Raw genomic sequence first — 13,148 nt, 5'->3', positions numbered from 1 at the left:
TGATTTCAGTTATTTTTCCAGTCATTTATAATCAGTCTAAGTTTGGTTCAATTTCGCAAAATTGTTAGGATTTTGATACACGCATTTTCTTCGTTTTTGGAAGCAACTAGACAAGTATTTGCTTTCAGATGGAAAAGTCTAGAAGACTAGGAATAGGATCGTCGTGGTCTTAATAAAAATCTCAATCAACTTGGAAATTTCTAGGAAATAGATTTTACTGTGGTCCAATTTCGAAATGATGAGCTTCCATGTTGACAGCTTATAGTTTATTTTAGACAAGAGATTGGTTGCCTTAACGTATTGAATGGTACGTAGGGGGTGATTGGTGTCGGACGTGAGTGCTCTACATAACTATAATTCTCTCTAGAGAAATAAAATCAAAGCAATCAAGTTTTATTAATAATAAAAATTAAAGCTAGAGTCTAAAATCTTTAAAAAGAAATATAATGGCTCTAGAAATCAATTTTTCTACGGCTTTAAGTCTAGTGCTTTTAAAACATTGAAATAAACCTATAGCAATAAAATTTAAAGATAAAGCCACAAAATCTATAGCTTAAATTTTAAAGGAAAAAGTCCAAAAATACAGCTTCTACCAATCAACTCCTTAATATACAAGTAAACAACGCATCTTCCACGTAAAGTGAAGCCCAAGAAGGCACACAAAGTGATGGCTATGCGAAAGGAGAATCTATTTTATTAAAACAGAAATATAACTAACTTTTTTTGTAATTTTTTAAATTAAATACACCATTCAATTATATAGTTAACTTCACTCTTTTAATTGTAGAAAATAATATTATACTAATAAATGTGTTTTCAAACAACACAGTAACTAATCTTGTATCCAAATAATATAAAAACAATTAGGTCCTTTTTTTAATTCTTATTATTTTAGCTTCTTTTATATTATTTGATTTAAAACCACTCAATAATTTATAAAGTTTTAAAATAAGTATACCTATTTTTGCAGATGTAGATACTACAAAATTTTTATTTAATATAAAATTAATTAAATCAATATATTATTTTGCTTGTATGTTCATAAATAAAAACTTGCATTCATTTAAACTTAATAAAAATTAGATTATTATTCTTAATTGTTTTTATTCTTAAGAACATATATATGCGATATTATGCTTGATTTAAGTTGATATCAAGTAGTTTTATACAAATAAAATGTTGGAGTCAATAGAATAACATTAAATAAGTTTTATAATTCAAAAATTTATCAAATAAGTATATATCACAAATTTAATCAAACAAGTTAAACATATTTTATTAAACTTCGTAATGAAACATGTTGAAATAATTAAAACAAAATTAAGTAAGATTTTAGATAATTTTTCTATTTAATATAAATGTAAAATAATATAATTATATATTTTTAAAATACACTAAAATAAATTTTTATAACATTACTTATAAAAAATGTCATAATCTTTTTTAACATTACTTATTAGATTTTGTAAAAAAATATTTTCGTGCTTTTAAGCGCATGTCATAATCTAGATATTATTATAAGTGATGGCTCTGTTTGTATACAATGGTTCAATTTATATACAGAGATGGAAAGCTAATATGAGAGCATTATTACAAGGAAATAATCGTTGGCAATCTATATCTTATCACCCCCCCCCCCTCAAGACGGGCGGTTCGGAGGAGAGACCAATCTTGAATCTCAGTGTGTCGAAACGAGCTCATGATAGTGGCTCAGTGAAAGCATCGACAAGTTGATCTGCTGAGTGAACATGGAACACTCTCATCTGTCCATGAATGTATCCTCTAACGAAGTGGTAATCGAGTGCGATGTGTTTCTTGCATGAGTGAAACACCGGGTTTGCAGCTAAGTAGTTGGCGCATGTGGGAACTTTGATGCATAACTCTGTGAGCAATATGAAAGTGTACAACAGACTTCTGCAGCTGTGTTTGCGAGGGCCTTATATTCAGGCAACACCGGTATACTCCTTTGGTGACTATTCCACGGGGTGTTGACCCAGATAAACTATGTATGCCCCTATGGATGTATAATCATCTTTGTTTCCTGGCCAATCCACATTAGTAAAGGCATGTAGAGTGGTAGTGTTGTTTCTGCGAAGATATACTCCATGGTCCTGTGTTCCAGAGAGGTATTGTATGACGCATTTGTCTGCTTTCCAATGATCAGTTATGGGTCTGTGCATGAATTGCTACAACTTGTTGACAGAAAAACAGATATAAGGAGTGGTTAAAGAGATATATTGGAGACTACTCACTACAGCCATGTATTTTTTTGCATCATCTAGAACAGTTCCAGTGTCAAGGTCTAGAGGTGTTGTTGGGAACACTGGAGTCGATACTGATTTTCCATTCGTCATCTTTGTGAGATGGAGAAAATCTGCAATATATTGACGTTGAGTAAGATGTAAGCCAGCAGAGTTACGTGACTTCAATATCCATAACATATGTTAGATCACCCAAATATTCAAGTGAAAAATTATGAGAAAGAGAAGTGATAAACCGGGTTATGTGAGTTTTTCTATAGTCCATGATGATAATGTCTTCTACGTCGTGTAAAGAATAATGTTGAATTTGTTGTAGATGAATAGTGAAGAATCAGCTATTAGATTTCTGAATCCAGACTGAAGAAAAAACATGTGTAGCTCGTTGTACCAAGCACGCGTTGCTTATTTGAGGCCGTAAATTGCTTTAAGAATCTTACACACTGCAGTAGGATTGTCTTTGTCCTGAAAACCAACCGGCTGTGTCATGTACACCTCGTCATTTAGTTGTCCTTGAAGAAACGCAGTGGTGATGTCGAGTTGTTTTAAGGACAAGTTGCATGATACTGCAGTGCTAAGAACTATATGAATTGTGGCAGATTTGACTACCAGACTGAATGTATCATTGTAGTCAATGTCGGACAGTTTGTTGTAGCCATTAGCAACTAGTTTAGCTTTGTAGTTGTCTATTGATACATGAGCATTGCGCTTAATTGTGAAGACCCACCTACAACCAAAAACATATGAAATGTTAGAACAATTAACAAAAGCCCACGTATAGTAGCGTAGCTGAGAATTTTTTCCATCAATTATGGCTTTACGCCTAGGGTTTTTAAGAGTTCAGCCACAGATTTAGGAATTATTTCAGGTGGTGTACGTAGTAAAGCCGTATGGAGGTTAAGTATTTGAACTGATTTCGGTGGTCTAGTTGTCCGACGCGGTGCTGGTTGTGCTGTTGGTTGTGCCGTTGAATCAGGTGTAGCAGCAGCCGTTGGATGTTGTATGTCTGGTGATATAGCCCGAGGGTCTGTCCCTGGTTGAGTAGACGGAGTTGAGGACTGAGTTGATGGAGTTGTGGAGGCAGATGGTGGCATGTTTGTTGACGCAGATTGAGGTATCGTCGGTAGTGTTGTAACCATTGGTTCTGAAGTTGTACTGCGACCTGCAGTTGGCACAAGAGAAACAATAGGAAAGGTAAAAACTCGGTTATCAGACTCCTTGGAGTCATTGTTAGTAAATGATGTGGTTGGTCGCAAAAGGGAACACTCAGTGGCGGATGCAGAATCATATTTAGATGGGGGACAACATTTTATTTCATTACATTTCATTGTAGGATTATAAAAAATTTCTTAAATTAAAAGTAATCACTGAAGGAAAATAAAAACTAGTTGGGGGCACGTGACCCCATTCCTCGTCACTTGCGTCCGCCACTGAGAACACTCATTCATGAAAAAACAAATGTCGAGAAGTGTATATTCTTGAGGTTGCACGATCATGTAGGCATAAATATGCACTTTGGTTAATAGAATAGCCTAGAAATACACAAGATGATGATTTTTGTGTCTAGTTTATGTGGTGCATATGGTCTGAGCCACGAAAAGCATATGCATCCAAAGATCCTTTGTTTCTCATAGTTAGGGGCTGGACCATGTAAAGTTTGAAAATAACTTTCGAAATGCAATGATTACGATGGCATGCGATTGATGAGATACACTGCCGCCGCCAAAGTAAATGGCTAGTACTCTCGCGGCATTGAAGCATGAGATAGTAGAGTCATGCCCGTTTCGAGTATATGTCGATGTTTGCGTTCGGCAATCCATTATGGTCAGGCGTATGAGGTGGACTGATCATATGTGAAATTCCATTTGTGGACAAAAAGTTAACAAGTAGTAAAGTATAATGTACTCGCCTCCATTGTCCGTATAGAGAGTTCAATTTTTTTTGCCAAAACTGATTTTCTACTAACCTTTTGAACTTCGTAAACACAGCAAGAACATCAGATTTTCTTTTTAAGGGATACGTCCAAGTTTATTTAGTGAAATGATCTAGAAAATGACATAGTATTGAAACCATTAATAAACAAAATGGAGATGTGTCCACATCTGTAAAAACTATATCAAGCGCATGTTTTGATTGTAAATTGGAAGTAGAGAAAGACAACTTATGTGTCTTATTAATTGAACAAGCCATGCATGACTGAGAAAGTAACACATTTGAAGAAATCGGTAAACAAATTGTAAAACAAAATTTCGAAGAATAGAAAAAAGCAGGATGATCCAAATGTGAGTGCCAATCCGTCATAGTACTTTTAATAGCAGAATCTAAGGAAAGGGATGGTGGTTTCAAAGATTATAATTTTGACCACTCGTAAGTGTCATCATTAGGTTTTCCTTCTAGATGAAGACTCCCCGTTTGTAAATCTATCACCTCGAATTAAGTAGGTGTAAAAGTGAAAACAACGCCATTAGTTTTACACAATTGAAAAACTGATATAAAATGCTTATCGAGTGATGGAACACATAAAATATGATTAAGAAAAAAAAGGTTTAGTGTAAGAGGGTAGAGAAGAAGAACCAGCATGAGATATATGTAGGCATGATCCATCACCTATTGATATATTATGGAATTTACGAGTTTTTACCGATAGTATAACTCCTTTTTAATTTTTTATGCTATGTTTAGAGTTTATTTAGAGTCTTCTCAGGTCCATGCATGTTTTGGAGTAATGTGGAGATTATGAAGCATTTTAGAGCTTATGGATGAGGAAAGTCATAGCTGCTAGAAGTCAGAGCCGAGATTCAGAAAAAGGGTTGATCGAAACCTCTTCCTTGGTGTCTCTTGACACCCGCTCTGTTAGACGGGCCTGACTTGCTTTAAGCCGACTCAAGCCTAGAAGTTCCACATATTACCATAATGCCCTTGGCCGACTTTATATCAAGTATTTATAGCTTTTGTCATTGTTTAGGCAAAGTACCACCTTACACATCTTTACCACACCATATTATTTGGGCTTTTATTTAGTAGCTTTTGGAGAGAAAATCAAAGCCTCCTGGAGAGATTTTGTATTGGAACTCGAGTGTTTCTTACTCTATATATTTATGCGATCCATTCAGCTCATTTTTATGTCTTGTTTAATTATGTATGCGTACTCATCCTGTTATATTTAGGGTTTATTCGAGTTTTGATGTATTATTGATGACATAGAATTGCTAGGGTGATTTAGTTAGGATCCTTCACATAATTGATCTAACTGCTTGTGTTCTAAAGTAGCTGACTAGAACAATGAACTTAGGATTATATACAACCACCAAAGTGTGTTCTTTACCTGATAATAATTTTGCTGAGCTAGGTTGTTAGGCGCATGTGAGAGCTGGTCTGAACATCTATTGAACATATCGATTAGGGCGTTAAAGCATGCCTAAGAAAGTATTGATCAACAGTCAATAGTATCGATCGACACTCATCCTTGTTCTCAAGCGAGAGCTGGAACATAGAACTTAGTCATCTGATTAGACTCGCAATGAAAGCTGGATATCTTACTATTAAATTCGAGTTCTAGGACGGTTCATCACACACCCTTATCATCTATAACTGATAATTTGATTGTCTGAAACCCTAAGTTTAGCTTTCATTCCATATATCTTACAACCAAGTTTTTATTTGTTTTCTGCTTTTTATTGCTTTTATAATTATTTGTCTAGCTTAATCTTGATTTTTATAGTTTATTGTGTGTCCAAATTCCCTCTGTGGGTTAGATCCCTAAGTACTACAATCCGATCTCTTATTTGAGAGAGAATATTGTTCTAGGGTAATTTGAATGATATCAAATTTGGCTATGTTGTTGTAGATGATGGATTCGACCATCCCTCAAGGCCCGAAGAACAGACGGACCGGCCCATACGAAGCATAGCAACAGCTCCGCGTGGCGGATCGGAGCGCCGATCTCTCGGCGCGACACGAGAGTACTTTTAGTCGGTCGCACATCGACTAGACGCATCCGGCTCAACGGCTCCTCGAAGCAATGTGGGCTTCTCAGCCCAGCGAGTTAAAAGCTCACGAAGGCGAAGCAAGCTAGGTCACGGATGAGCACCAAGTTGGCTATAAAAGAGAGGAGGGGTGCAACGTAAAGAGGATCCGAAATCACTCACACATACTGGACGGCTGGATTAGGGTTTTACCTTTATTATCTCGCCGTGTTGTATCTTTCCGGTAAAGCTCTTAGAGCTCCGGCACCCTTTCCTTTACGCATTTCCTTTCCTTGTAACCGCCAAAACGCTTTTCCAACCATCAATAAGACGTCTTTGCTTAACCCACATCTAAAACCGAACGTTCCCACGTTCAGTACCGATTCCCGATCAAACATTTGGCGCCCACCGTGGGGCCTCTAGCAAAGTAACGTCAACAAGATGGCGACGAGCAACGACGGCTCTTCCTCCGGAGAAGATCGTGAAGCTCCCGAAACTACGCATGCGTCCTTTCATGCGACTCCGGCGCCGCTACCACCCGCCTCAATAGAAACCATCATGGCGCACCTTGCACAGCAGGACGCTGCCCAGAAGGCAGCGACCGACCAAATCGCGGCGCTCGCAAAAATCTTAGCCCCTCTTGCCGCGAACGTGGAAGCTTCGACGGTGCAGTACCGAAGACATATGTTTAATACAGATAGAGCGATCGGCGCGACACCGGCGCACGCTGAAGATCAAGATGTCAACGACGGCGATATGGCTCAAACCCCTGGAGGTCTTAACGCACAGACGATAAACGAACTCGCTGCGTTAAAGCAATCAGTGCTCGATATAAACTCCAAGATTTACAACGTAACGACGTCCACTCCTCAAATCGAGAGTGTCCTTGCAGAATCTCTCCGGACGCCGTTCACGGAAAAAATAATGAAGGTTCGACTCCAAAAGATGGAAAAGCTCCGTCTTCCGACCTTCGATGGCGTTTCCGACCCTTCTGCCCACCTCACGTCCTTCAACATTGCGATGCGACGCGCAAACCTCTCTGACGAAGAAAAAGACACCGGCTTTTGTCAGCTTTTCGTCGAAATCCTAGAAGGAGTTGCTCTCAACTGGTTCACCGGCCTCCAAGAGAACTCCGTCAGCAACTTTCACGACCTCTCGACGGCTTTCCTCAAGAACTATATCATGTTTACTCGTCAGGAAGCCACCGCCACGGATCTCTGGAATCTCAACCACGCTAATGGGCAAAGCCTGAGGGATTTCATGGAGAAGTTTAAATCTGTCGTCTCGAAGGTCGACGTACCAAACCACATAGCTATAGAATCGTTGATGAACACCCTCCATACTAAATCACCATTCCGAGCAGACCTCAACCAGCATCCGACGAGATCCGTACCAGATGCTATCGCCCGATCCAACAACTTCATCCGTATGGAAGAAGACACCCGAGTGAAGGCGGCGAAAGAAGCGGCAGAAAAACAAACGACACTCGTCAGGAGCCTCGCCAGCATTCCGCAGGCGGGAAACCCAACCAAAAGAGGGGTTACATGAACGTAGTGGACAAAGAAGAGCCCTTAGGCTCCGCAGTTGTCGTGCGAGAGAAGGGATGGAATCATTGGGATCGAGACACCGCGCAGAAGACATCCAGTTCCTCCGAACCAACGAGCTCAAATGCCGTCGAGCCTGACAAGTGGTGCTTGTATCGCAAGGTTCTTTATGGACATTTCCTCGAGTCGATAGCCAGTGGCAAAATCGAGATAGAATCTCCCCCGCAGAAGCCGAAAAATAATAAAAGCTGGAGCAAAAAAAAAAAAAAGAAAACTCATAAGTCTCAAGCTAGGGCTCCTCAAAACGAAGAACGAGCTAGCCCCGAAAGAGCCCCAGTGAACAACGTCAATCTCGAGGATGAGTTAACCGATGAGGAACGACTGAAGAACCGACGACGAGTGGAAGTAGTTCTCTCTCGACCTGATGATTCATCGGATGACGAAATCCCGCCGATAGCACCCGATTTGCGCGATAAATTGGGAAGAAAAACGGACTCTGAGGATCTTCGCGTCTTGCTAAAGCGAAAGGCCGCAATGGTATCAGTAAGCAAGACGGATCTCAGGGAGACCCTCAATGAATCCAAAGCGATAAAGGTTGCCCACACCATAGTTGCTCCGAGCCCCCAACCTCAAATCACAGATTTACGTGAGTAGATCAATTCTAGAGCCGAGGACCTACGAGTCAAGCTCAGTCAGTCCAAAAGACATGACTTACGACGCTGCCTCGAGAAGTCAAAATGATGTCCCAGAACGGTTCCTCAAGCAGAAAACACTACCAGTGACCTACGGGCACAACTGGAGTTGATGAAGACTATGCATACCCCCCCATATCAACGTGATAATGGGCGGCTCACCTCCCTGCGGTGACTCGGTACGAGCCGTAAAGGATTACCGACGACAAGTCGTCACCGCGCAAAAATGGCCTTCACAAGTCGAGGCTGACCATCAGATCTCTTTTTCAGCGGCTGACACTCGCGGCATCAGCATGCCGCATAATGATCCACTCCTCGTTGATATTGGGATTGGTGAGTGCCAGGTCACAAAGGTCCTTGTTGACACTGGCAGCTCGGTCGACCTTATCTTTAGGGATACTCTCGACAAGATGGGAATCGACTTACGCGACATGAAGCCCTCTTCACGCACTCTTACCGGGTTCAACGGTTCTTCAGAACAAATGATTGGGACAATACGTCTCCCAGTTGACGCAGGGGACGTAACCCGAACCGTAAAGTTCTCCGTCATTCGGGCTAAAACGCCTCACAACGCTATCCTCGGCACCCCTTGGTTGCACTCCATGAAGGCCATTCCCTCTACCTATCACCAGTGTGTTAAGTTCCCTGGGAAGGATGAAACAACACAGACGATCCGTGGAGACAAACGAGCCGCGAGAGAGCTGCTTATCGCCGCAGTCAAGCTACAACAGTCAGTTTCTCTCGTCAACTCAGTTACCAAACCCATCCATAAGATCAATCCTCAAAAGGAGGATATCTGTGAAGTCCCCATTGATGAAGCCGACCCGTCAAAAGCCGTGCGTGTCGGAGCCTTTCTCTCCGACAAGATGCAATTTCAGATCATCTCCAACGAGATGCAATTTCAAATCATCTCCTTCCTCAAAGTGAACGCTTCGAATTTCGCACGAACAACTTCTGATATGAAGGGAATAGACCCCGCAGTAACATCCAACGAGTTGAACGTTGATCTGACGTTCAAACCCATCCGACAGAAAAGACGGAAGCTCGGGCCCAAACGGTCTAAAGCCGTGAATGAGGAGGTCGACAGGCTGCTCGACGCAGGTTTCATTGCCGAGGTTCGGTACCCAGAGTGGCTGGCAAACCATGTGGTAGTAAAGAAGAAGAATGGAAAGTGGCGAATCTGTGTCGACTTCACCGATCTAAACAAAGCATGTCCAAAAGATAGCTACCCTCTCCCTCACATCGATCCCTTGGTAGAATCAACAGCCGGTAATGAACTTTTAACCTTTATGGACGCCTTCTCGGGATATAATCAAATTCTGACGCACACGGATGACCGCGAGAAGACGGCCTTCATAACGGATAGGGGGACGTATTGCTACAAAGTCATGCCTTTCGTCCTAAAGAACGCATGAGCGACCTACCAGCGTCTGGTCAATCGAATGTTCGCTGATAAACTTGGCAACACTATGGAATTTTACATCGACGACATGCTGGTCAAATCACTTCGCGCTGAAGACCACCTCGATCACTTGCGAGAGTGCTTCAAGACGCTAAACGAATACGGAATGAAGCTCAACCCAGCGAAATGCACCTTCGGCATCACTTCGGGAGATTCCTGGGTTACATTGTCACCCAGCGAGGCATCAAAGCAACCCCAAAGCAAATAACGGTGATCCTTGACCTTCCGAGCCCGAAGAACAGCCGGGAAGTCCAGCGTCTAACAGGAAGAATTGCAGCTCTCAACAGGTTCATCTCAAGATCTACAGATAAATACCTCCCTTTCTATGAATTCTTGTGAGGGAATAAAAGGTTCGTCTGGAACGAAAAGTGCGAAGAAGCGTTCAATCAGGTCAAGCATTATCTCACAACGCCTCCGGTTCTGTCGAAGCCCGAAGTTGGCGACACCCTGTCCCTATATATCGCCATCACTTCCTCAGCGGTCAGTAGCGTTCTCATACGAGAAGACCGAGGCGAACAGAAGCCCATTTTCTACATCAGCAAGCGAATGACCGAACCGGAAACGCGATACGAGTCAACGCGTATTGTGATTCCCAACTCGTGGTAAGCCAATATCTCGGCGATTACGACGTCAGGAATGATAGGGTGGACGCTTACTTAAAGCTCGTCAAGGACCTCACACTAGATTTCGAGTTCTTTGAACTCACGAAGGTTCCCCGCGGAGAGAACATATGCGAAGACGCCCTCACAGCCCTCGGAAACAAGCTGCATGACCAAGTGAAGAGAATGATCCCAATACACAAGATAGAGAAACAAAGCATCAGCCCAACAACTGAGCAGCTAGCCGTCACAATATCCATCACTGACGCAATGCATATCGATGAAGCAGAACCTCGCGCAACAAAAAGTCAGCTCAATGATTGGCGACGAGAGTTCATTGCTTACTTAGCTGATGGCAAATCGCCTACCGAGAAGTGGGAGGCAAGACGACTCAAGCGACGCAGCACGCATTACATCGTCATGGACGGAGAACTCCATCGATGGATCGCAACAAAGGTACTCCTTATATGCATTTCCGGCAACGAAACAAGACTCGTCATGGCCGAAACGCATGAAGGAGCAGCAGGCAATCACTCAGGGGGGCGGGCTCTCGCAATTATGTATGCGTACTCATCCTGTTATATTTAGGGTTTATTCGAGTTTTGATGTATTATTGATGACATAGAATTGCTAGGGTGATTTAGTTAGGATCCTTCACATAATTGATCTAACTGCTTGTGTTTAAAAGTAGCTGACTAGAACAATGAACTTAGGATTATATACAACCACCAAAGTGTGTTCTTTACCTGATAATAATTTTGCTGAGTTAGGTTGTTAGGCGCATGTGAGAGCTGGTATGAACATCTATTGAACATATCGATTAGGGCGTTAAAGCATGCCTAAGAAAGTATTGATCAACAGTCAATAGTATCGATCGACACTCATCCTTGTTCTCAAGCGAGAGCTGGAACATAGAACTTAGTCATCTGATTAGACTCGCAATGAAAGCTGGATATCTTACTATTAAATTCGAGTTCTAGGATGGTTCATCACACACCCTTATCATCTATAACTGATAATTTGATTGTCTGAAACCCTAAGTTTAGCTTTCATTACATATATCTTACAACCGAGTTTTTATTTGTTTTCTACTTTTTATTGCTTTTATAATTATTTGTCTAGCTTAATCTTGATTTTTATAGTTTATTGTGTGTCCAAACTCCCTCTGTGGGTTAGATCCCTAAGTACTACAATCCGATCTCTTATTTGAGAGAGAATATTGTTCTAGGGTAATTTGAATGATATCAAATTTGGCTATGTTGTTGTAGACGATGGATTCGACCATCCCTCAAGGCCCGAAAAATAGACGGCCCGGCCCGGCCCATACAAAGCATAGCAACAGCTCCGCGTGGAGGCTCGGAGCGCCGATCTCTCGGCACGACACGAGAGTACTTTTAGTCGGTCGCACATCGACTAGACGCATCCGGCTAAACGGCTCCTCAAAGCAACGTGGGCTTCTCGACCCAGCGAGTTAAAAGCTCACGAAGGCGACGCAAGCTAGGTCACAGAAGAGCACCAAGTCGGCTATAAAAGAGAGGAGGGGTGCAACGTAAAGAGGATCCGAAATCACTCACACATACTGGACGGCTAGATTAAGGTTTTACCTTTATTATCTCGCCGTATTGTATCTTTTCGGTAAAGCTCTTCGAGCTCCGGCACCCTTTCCTTTACGCATTTCCTTTCCTTGTAACCGACAAAACGCTTTTCCGACCATCAATAAGACGTCTTTACTTAACCCACATCTAAAACCAAACGTTCCCTCGTTCAGTAACATTTCCCGATCAAACGGTTGTCGGGGAGCATTGGATTCAACATTAAACTTGATTACTAGATTTAGTCAAGGTTTTTATTTCTGTTTTAGTTACTTACATAAATTTTTTTTATTGTTTCTTTCAAGTGCATTCTCTGCAGTACCATGAGCAACAAGGAGAATAAGCTTTCATTTTCAGACCCTGCTAGAATTGAATGCACGATCCGGAAAGAGAAGCAAGCAGCATCGATCAACACCACCTCTTCTTCGTTGATCGACACCATTTGTGAGCGAGGAGAGATCATCACTACCCAAGCATCGATCGACACCAACCCGTAAGCAAGCAACATAGCCGTGAGTCTTGTGTAGGAATCCCTGATCCAGAAGCCATTACTCAAGAAGCTGCATGACCCCGAGGGTCATCTGCGTAATTCAGCAAGTCAGAGACTTAATGATCAGGGGCCTGTAATCACTGATCCACAAGAAGTTATTCAAGAAGTTGATGTAGCTTATTAGGATGCACAAGCTGCTCGACCCACAAAGTTGGCTGGGTACAACTGTCCAGACCAATACTATGCTAACAGATCTATGATTCATCCTCCTTCTTTCCAGAAGAACGATTTTGAGCTGAAGCTTGTATATTTTACACTTGTGGGACATACTCTTTATCATGGGACCCGTATGAGCATTCGATGGACCATCTAGAGCTGTTCAGGGATTTAGTATCTGCTATCAAAGCCAATGGTGTCCCTGAGGACCACCATCTTTGTAAACTCTTCAAGTACTCACTCTCTGTAGATGCTCTATACTGGCTTAAGCGATTACCACAAGAAACTCTTACATCCTGGAATGACATCGAAAACACCTTCATGCGTAAT

The 13,148-nt window shown here is 41.8% G+C and overlaps 2 protein-coding genes across 2 annotated transcripts; both read left to right on the top strand.

Annotated features, from left to right (window-relative positions):
• The first annotated feature begins 6,664 nt into the window (after positions 1-6,664).
• On the top strand, positions 6,665-7,771 carry LOC111201780. Its single transcript, XM_022694098.1, has one exon. The coding sequence runs from the start codon at positions 6,665-6,667 to the stop codon at positions 7,769-7,771; it is 1,107 nt and encodes a 368-aa protein (XP_022549819.1).
• Positions 7,772-8,608: 837 nt separating this feature from the next.
• Positions 8,609-9,874, top strand: LOC111201781. Its single transcript, XM_022694099.1, has one exon. The coding sequence runs from the start codon at positions 8,609-8,611 to the stop codon at positions 9,872-9,874; it is 1,266 nt and encodes a 421-aa protein (XP_022549820.1).
• Positions 9,875-13,148: the final 3,274 nt, after the last annotated feature.

The sequence above is a fragment of the Brassica napus genome, chromosome C1 (genome assembly GCF_020379485.1).
Source record: "Brassica napus cultivar Da-Ae chromosome C1, Da-Ae, whole genome shotgun sequence".
Lineage (NCBI taxonomy): Eukaryota > Viridiplantae > Streptophyta > Magnoliopsida > Brassicales > Brassicaceae > Brassica > Brassica napus.
This window is presented reverse-complemented; position numbering and strand designations above follow the sequence as displayed.